The sequence below is a fragment of the Stegastes partitus genome, unplaced genomic scaffold (genome assembly GCF_000690725.1).
Source record: "Stegastes partitus isolate 25-593 unplaced genomic scaffold, Stegastes_partitus-1.0.2 Scaffold213, whole genome shotgun sequence".
NCBI classification, from domain to species: Eukaryota; Metazoa; Chordata; class Actinopteri; family Pomacentridae; genus Stegastes; species Stegastes partitus.
This window is the reverse complement of record NW_007577944.1, coordinates 271,124-279,004: the sequence shown is the minus strand read 5'-3', so window position 1 is coordinate 279,004 and position 7,881 is coordinate 271,124. Positions and strand designations below refer to the sequence as shown.

General features: G+C 44.0%; 1 protein-coding gene across 1 annotated transcript in view; it reads right to left on the bottom strand.

The window, feature by feature from the left end:
* Nucleotides 1-2,997: 2,997 nt before the first annotated feature.
* The window catches only part of fbxo38 (F-box protein 38), a 31,881-nt gene continuing 26,997 nt past the window's right edge, over nucleotides 2,998-7,881 (bottom strand). Inside the window, exons 17-21 of the mRNA XM_008280908.1 lie at nucleotides 7,244-7,410; nucleotides 5,739-5,884; nucleotides 5,370-5,473; nucleotides 4,588-4,701; nucleotides 2,998-4,459 (exon numbers count right to left, since the gene is read on the bottom strand). Of these exons, the coding sequence (XP_008279130.1) occupies nucleotides 4,281-4,459; nucleotides 4,588-4,701; nucleotides 5,370-5,473; nucleotides 5,739-5,884; nucleotides 7,244-7,410 (710 nt within the window). The 3' untranslated portion in view covers nucleotides 2,998-4,280. The remainder of the gene's footprint in view (nucleotides 4,460-4,587; nucleotides 4,702-5,369; nucleotides 5,474-5,738; nucleotides 5,885-7,243; nucleotides 7,411-7,881) is intronic.

Sequence of the window (7,881 nt, the reverse complement as noted above, 5' to 3'; positions counted from 1 at the left end):
GAAACAGGAAAAGTTTAGTCTGATATAATGTCAGACAGTGAGAAAAAAAAAAAGGTTTTATGTCTTTTTATAGAGTGGATGTAAACTTCTGGTTTCAACTGTATATCGCAGAAAATGGCTGCCCAAGTTTGATATCGAATGTTTTCTTTTATATCGTGGGTGCATCGTTTACCAGGGGAGGAGATAGCAGGATGTACTATGGACAGAAGGAAACCAGCAGAGGCTGTGTGATGCGATGTACTACGCTCTGTTGAGAAACCTGCATTCGTGTAGATATTACTATGACACGACCCCTCTCTAAGGCAGCAAAACAGTGCTGACTTAAAGGATCTGCTCCTAACGTCTTAATGGCTGCATGGAGGTCTGTGAGGTTCAGGATCGACAGATCAGAGCTTTTTTTGGTGGCACAACTGGGACCTACACTGATCTTTGTATATCTATATACAGTCATGGAAAAAATCATCAGACCACCTTGTTTTCTTCAATTTCTTGTTCATTTTTTTTTGCCTGGTACCACCAAAGGTACATTTGTTTGGACAAATACAATGATGACAATAAAAATAACTCATAAGAGTTTAATTTCAGAGCTTGTATCAGACATGTTCCAGGGTTTTCTTGATAATAAGTTCTTCCATTGGTAGCTATGGCATTGTGCTGCCAAAACAGTGCTTTTAGACATTCCATGTTTTCTTTTCTGTCTGTTTTAGTCACATGATGCACAGGAGTTAGTACTTGATGGTATAACCATTGTTTCTGATGAATGCAGCCATGCGTCTTGGCTGCTCTCCACCAGCTTCTGACATTGTTCTGCTGTCACAGCAGCCCATTCCTGTTGCACACATTCAAACTAATGTGCTTTGTTTGTGGGCTTGTGGTTCTCCATTTAGCGTTTGATGGTTTTCCACAGGTTTTCAGTTGGATGTAGATCTGGTGATTGAGCAGGCCAAGGCATGGTTCCAGTGTTCTGGCTCTCCATCCAGGTCTTAACTGACCTTGCCATGTGGCAAGGGGCATTGTCTTGTTGGAAAATCCAGTCATTGGAGGCAGGAAAGAGTTTTCCAGCTAATGGAAGAAGACTGTTTTCCAGAGTAGCCTGTACATGACCTGGTCCATTCGCCCTTCACACAGTTGCATTTGCCTTTCTGCGTGGAGTCTCCAGGTTCTCTCCGTGCAGCGCAGGTTCTCCGGCTTCCTCCCACAGTCCAGAAACATGCTGAGGTTAATTGGTGATTCTAAATTGTCTGTCGGTGTAAATGTGAGTGTGTTTGGTTGTCTGTTTCTAAGCGTAGCCCTGTGATAGACTGGTTACCTGTCCAGGTGAACCTGCCTTCACCCTGAGTCAGCTGGGATTGAGTCCGCTCCCCACGACCCTAGTGATGATTAAGGTGCCAGTCTTTGTCTGCTTCGTTGTAATGTACTACACCTGTGTGTGGTAGAACCCTCCTTCCCCAGCGCATATATACTCAGATTGTTCCTCGCTAGTTTGTCTTGTGCTTTCATCTCAGCTTTTTTCTCCATGTGATCTTCTTCGTGTTGCCTGGGTGTTTTTGTGAGCCAGCCTGTTCAGACTACCGACCTTGATTTTCAGATTTGTATACTTTTTCCTGATTATTGTGCTTCTGTACAATAAACCTGTTGTACTTTTTGTGAGCCTCCTTAGTCATGCATCTCAAGTCCATTTCCTGTTTGTATTTTGTAATAGCCAGAGCATAATACTACCAACATCATTTTTGATGGTAGGGTTGGTGTTCTTGGGGTTAAAGGTCTCACCTTCTCTCCTCCAGACATGTTTCTTCTCAGTGTTTGTTCCATCTGACCACAGAACTTTACTCCAGAAGGCCTTTTCTTTGTCTTTGTGACCTGCAGCAAACTTCAGTGGAGCTTTAAGGTTCTGCTTCTGGAGGAAGAACTTCCTTCTTCATCAGCCTTTCAGCTCATGTTGAAGTCAAACCCTGTGGACACTGACAGCGGTGTTCCAGCAGCTTCTGATCCATCCAGAGCTGCTCTCTGCTGATTCCTGGTTGACTCTTGACCATCCTGACCAATCATCTCTCAGCAGCAGCTGGTAGTTCTTCCTAATGGTGGCAATAACACAACTGGACCATGAACTTCATGCTGACAAACTGATGGTTCCGGGGTCTGAAGCTGCTCTAAAATGGCTCCAAGTGACTTTCTGACTGGTTCTCGTCACTGATTTGCTCCTCAGATTTCCCACTGTAGTGTTTGTGTCTGAGTCTGAAAAGTGGATAAGATGGACCCTCAGCTGTAGTCACTCATCATCTCTCATAAGAAGGTAGGAGGCCCTGCAGCTACAGCGCAGCTCTCTGGTGGCACCTCGGTTTACAGTTTCTGGAGTACTGTATGCTCCTCTTGGCCACAGCCACAGACTGTAGCGTGTTTTTTGCTTCCGATACGACTAACCTGAAAATGTTTAGATCTTTCTTGAATTATTTCCAAGTTGTTTTTGTCCTCTGGCTGGAAGACAAAAATATAAAGCTTTTCATTCAACAACAAATTGAGCATCAAGAAAAAGTACAGCTTCGATTATTTACATGTGATCAATTATACGTTCAACTTCACTTTCTGTGAAGGAAAAATGACTTTCCTTATTTCATGTTAATCTTTTAGAGAAGATATTGAACCCTAAGTGACCTCCTGAGGTAAATTTAGCGCTGTTGCAGGTGTATGCGCTGTAACTACTATAGATTCTTGACCTCATGTAAACCTTGTTGTAGGAGGACAGCTTGCACCTGTCAAGGCCAGATGATACCCAGGCACTGACTTATCTTTGTCTCTCCCACTGAAGGAGGATATAAGACTGAAGGTGTGAGAGCGATCTTTAGAATTGATGCTGGCATTGCTCCAGGCTCCTCATCCAACATCAACCTCTTCCAGAATGTCCACAACACTTTCCTTTAAAATCAACGACGGGGCTCAATTTCCATTAAAATCAAACAACATTTCAATCCAAAGTGAGGACACAACAAGAAGAGCAGGTTGTTTCTCATCATTTTACTTTTCATTATGTGAAATAGTCTTGTTCTTTCCATATAAACATATAAACACTGTTGAAGCATCCCATCATCCACATCTGTACAATCGTAAATACAAAAACAGAAGCCTCGGTTTGTGTCATTCCACTTATAGGACAGTGAACGTTCACGGTTTGTTTGGATGGTTTTTTTTTTCATCTTTTTCAACCCAAACCATTTTCATCTTTAAGAAGCCACATCCTGAACCTGAAGGAACCAGTTTCTTACAGCGCTCTGCAGTCCTAAAGGGCAGACCAGTCCGATCCCAAGCATTCTGCCTGGTCACTGAGAAAAACTGGACTGGACTTACGAGCAACAGAATTGGTGCTGACGTGTTATGAGCTCTGATGACGCTGCTAAATGAGTCAGTGATATCTACAGCACGTCAACAGGACAACGGCCTGGAGGAGCCAGAAGGCCTTCAGTCCAAAGGCTGCGCATGCAGAGGGCTGGTAGTCAAGCACAGTGAAGCTATTGTGCAAACACTTCTACTTCAGCCCCATCTGGACTTCACATGTCTGCTTCTTTTCCACTTGGCACTTGTTGAGATAAATGACAAAGACCAGAACCACAAACACTTTTGCAAGATCAAAGAAAAATATGAACTTAAAATTAAATTACGAAGCATTGTTTCAGTTCTGGTGACTGGTAGCATCGATCAGCAGACTCTGGCAGGGAACAGATGAAGCAATGCTGCTGCAAGTCCTTCACTGCATGTGTTCTGTCACCATGATGGACCAGAGCAGCAGCAGAAAACACTATCGACGCAGATGACGGGTTGTTCTGTCAGCCATAAGAATGATCATTTAGTTTTGGAATAAGGACAAAATATAATATTTTCCCAGTTTTAATCAGCTGCTATTGGAGAATGTATAATATACTGGGGTGCTCATACCTGCCTTTAGACTTTACCCAGAAAATTAGAAAATCTGCATCAACCTGAACAGATGATAAACCTTTGTTTTCCAGTGGGAAAGGGTCAAAACTGATTAAACCTCCAGTCTGGTGCTACTGAAACTAATCACAAAGGTAGATCAGGTGAAGGGTTTTTTGCAAATTCATTTCAACATTGGCCACTTCAGCATCCTCCATTATTCGTCAGAGTTATCATGTTTGCGTGGAACACATCACTGACCCGCTTCTGCAGCAAACACATGATACATCCACCTCCCATCTCCAAATCAAACCGTTTCTACAGTCAGGCGCTCAGTGGTGCAGCAGTATAAGTGAATGAGGAGGTGTTGGCCTCTAGATGTAGTCGTCATCCACAGGCTCTCCTGGTGTATCACAGTGATGAAGGAAGAGAACCACCACTCTCTGGAACACTCCTCTTTTGCACTGTCGGCGCTCTGAGATCTCCTCCCCAATGGTCTCCATGCAGATGTCAGCAGACAGTTGGCCTTTACGTCGCGGTGCGTAGATGGTGGCTGCAACACGACATAAAGCAACAGGGAGAAGAGCATTTCATGATCTGTGGTTGTCTGATAAAGGGACAGCTGTGAGTACTGGTAAATGAAGTGACAGCTGACTGGACACATAGATGTCTTGGACTCACTGTTTTCATCATCCTCAAAGTCGTAGCGGGCGTAGCTGTTAGGATCAGCTGCTCTGAGAGTCCTCAGCCAGGGGAAGTCTGTGATCATGCTGTACGGAGCTCCATCCACCACTCCTACACAACACATCAGAGAAGAAGAAACATGTGAACAACACTTCTCAAGTGTCTCCAGCCAGCAGGTCGGTTAATTTATCTAGAATAAGCTTGTCAGTTCAGCCTGTCTTCTTTGTGCTGAGGATATATGGTTCCTCATGCTCCCTTTCTTCCATATAAATGGAGAGGATTTATAATGTCATCTTCTAATGCATAGTCGACTCTTCCAGTCATCCAGAATGAAACACATCCAACAACCCCAAGTTTCTGTTCAGCACTGTAGCCAGGCTGACAAAGAGTCACAGCTCTGCGGAGCCTTGTGCTCCTTTAGCTCTCAGCAGTGCAGACTTTATGACCTTCTGCACTGATAAAGTTTGAAAATCAGACAAAAACATATGAACATGTCTGCAGGTGGAGCAGCAGCTCTGGATGCATCCATAGGACCAGATTTATACTGTGACTGCTTCTCTGCTGTAAACCTCTCAGCGCTTATGTCGATAATAAATTCTTCTAAACCAGCAACATGTCTGTTAGACCCAATCCCAACTAGACTGGTCAAGGACGTCTTAGCCTTAATTAACACTACAGTACTACTGGAAAAAGACTGTGTAGTAGATGTATATGTGAACTTAAACCTTCAGTGATAAACTAGAGAGCTCTGAGGCTGGATGTTGGTGGAACTATCTTACCCTCCAGTGTGTAGATGTCCCGCCCCCAGGGGTATTTGGAAAACCTCTTAACATCCTCTTCTGTCCTGGTGGCCTCTGGGAAGAACTCATACTTGATTAACTCTCTGAGGGAGACACAAACAGAAAGATCATTTTACAGTTCACTGGAGTTGATCAAGTTAAAACTGAACTCTAGCCTCATAGTGGCATGTGAAAGTCATGAAGAGTTTGATTCAGGATGGTCCGAACCATTTCGTGGCTGTCATGCTCTAAACACACATAAACATATATGGCAGATTGTGCAGTCCCTGCCAGTGTTACTCCAAGGACAACATTTAGAATAATCCAGGATAGACACATCTGTGGACCATTTCAGAAGACTTTACTCACTGGCTGATGTTGGCTATTGTGTCCATCCAGCTGCGAATGCGAACTTTGTTGCGTATGTTTGGAGGGTTGCTGAACTCGTGCACTATAGCAATATGATACGGATAGGGCCCCTGGAAGAGCTGGCGCTCCAATGCCACTGAGTCAATCTGAGGAGAGGAGACAAAGATGGTAAAGAAATTGAGTGTCAACCAAGAAGAATTGGAGGAAGAAAAAGGATGCAGAGAAACACTGGGACTCAACAGTAAGGGCTGTAGTTGAAGCTGGGATGGGTGGTGGAACAGTTACGGTGGGCACCCAACAGGTATCATCAGACGGAACCCACTTGGGTGCATAAACTCTACTCTTCATCATCCTTGTCAGTGGTGCATCCCAGCCACAACTTGTTGTCATATAGGAGTTCTACATCCCAAACAACTAATAAGTAAGCTTGTACCAAAGGTTGAGATGGTGCAGCTATTCTGAAATGACATGGACTGACCCTATCACAAAGACTTTAATGTCCAATTTCCCTTGATTCAGCCTTGGCTAAACGTGACTTGGATGATTGAGAATCTTTACAAACATCTTTTCTTGCCGAGCAGCTCACTGAGTGGAGGCAAGGTCTTGGAAGAGTCCTAAGCCCCTTTCAAACATGCACCCCTTTCTATCAACTTGGCAGCATCTGAACATGTCTGCTTCAAAGTTGAATGAGCACCCTGATAACTTTTCCACAAAAGTTGTGATGGCGAGCTCATCAGATCAGACCTAATAACCTCTATATCACTTTCAACATGGCACAGTCCTGACCTGCATGCAGTCACACTGACAGATAGATACACACAAGCAATGGATCACTGGATTTTCTCTTTCAGAGCATTGTCTGTAAACCCTAGAGATGGTTGTGTGTAAACATCCCAGTCGATCAACTGTCCCCTAAAAATCCACCAACAACCACGCCATGTTCCAAGTCCCTTAAATCACTGTTCTTCCCCATGCTGATGCTGGGTCTGACGAGGTCTACACGTTTAATCATTGCTGCCATGTTGATGAGATATTTGCGATAACGAGCACTTGAAGAGCTGTAGATAATGAGGTGGCCAGTGAGTGTAGACACGAAGCAGCCCATCTAAAACAGGGCTAAAGTCAGGGCTTCAACAGTCATGGTGAAATGATTGAGGGGCTCACTGGAGAGACGAGAGACTTTTATTACTCTGCTGAAAAGGGGCACAATGTGGGATATTTCATATCAGTTAGAGACTCTGGGAAAGTTTTACAAATATAAAACCTTTATAGTCTGAAAATGCACAAGAATAATGAGTCACAACTGACCAGTTTTAAGAGTCCTGACAACAACTGTACAAATATCAAAAATGCAAGATCTACAGGCTGCAGAAGATTTATCAGTTGCAGCATCACGAGCAGACACCAGAACAAAAGAGGTCCAGTGGCAACGCTAACTTGCTCTAAACATACATGGTGAGGACAGATTTTCTAAAGAGACACAACCTGCCCCCCGTTTTACCAACCTGGTGCATCGGACGCATGTAGATGATGCGGTTCCTTTCGGGAGGCATTCTCAGTATCTGGTCGAGGACCTGCTCCATCTCCAGCTTCTTACACTGAGCATAGTCAAACCTGTTGACTATGGGGGCGCTTTCCACCTGCAGCTGCTTCAGCACTCGACATCTGGTGGCTTCAGTGAGAGACACAGAAGGAGAACATAAAGAGACAAATCAGCTTGTGACTGAAAGTCATGTGAATCTGAATGTATAGAAACATTGGCCAAACTGAACTGTTATACCAACTGGATTAAACATGAGCAGCAGCCAGACGTACGCTGGATGTTTAACGTGGTGGACAGTGAAGGGGATGTGGTAGAAGTTCAGTTATCCCCCATAATTAATTAACTTGTACTGCAAACACTCTAACTCTAAAACAGCAGTCCCCAAACACCACGGCCACACAGAGAGAATAAAAACATTTTATTGGTTTATCTTATTTCTGGCAGAGTCTGCAGGGTGTTTTATTTTGAGAAATGACCAGCTGGTCTCCTGTCAGTTCTCATGTCCGGCGTTAAACAGAGCCGTCAGTCTGACTCATAGACTGTATAAAAGATGGACGTAGCTACCGTGACGTCACCCGTTGGTTTCTGCACTGAGAAAAT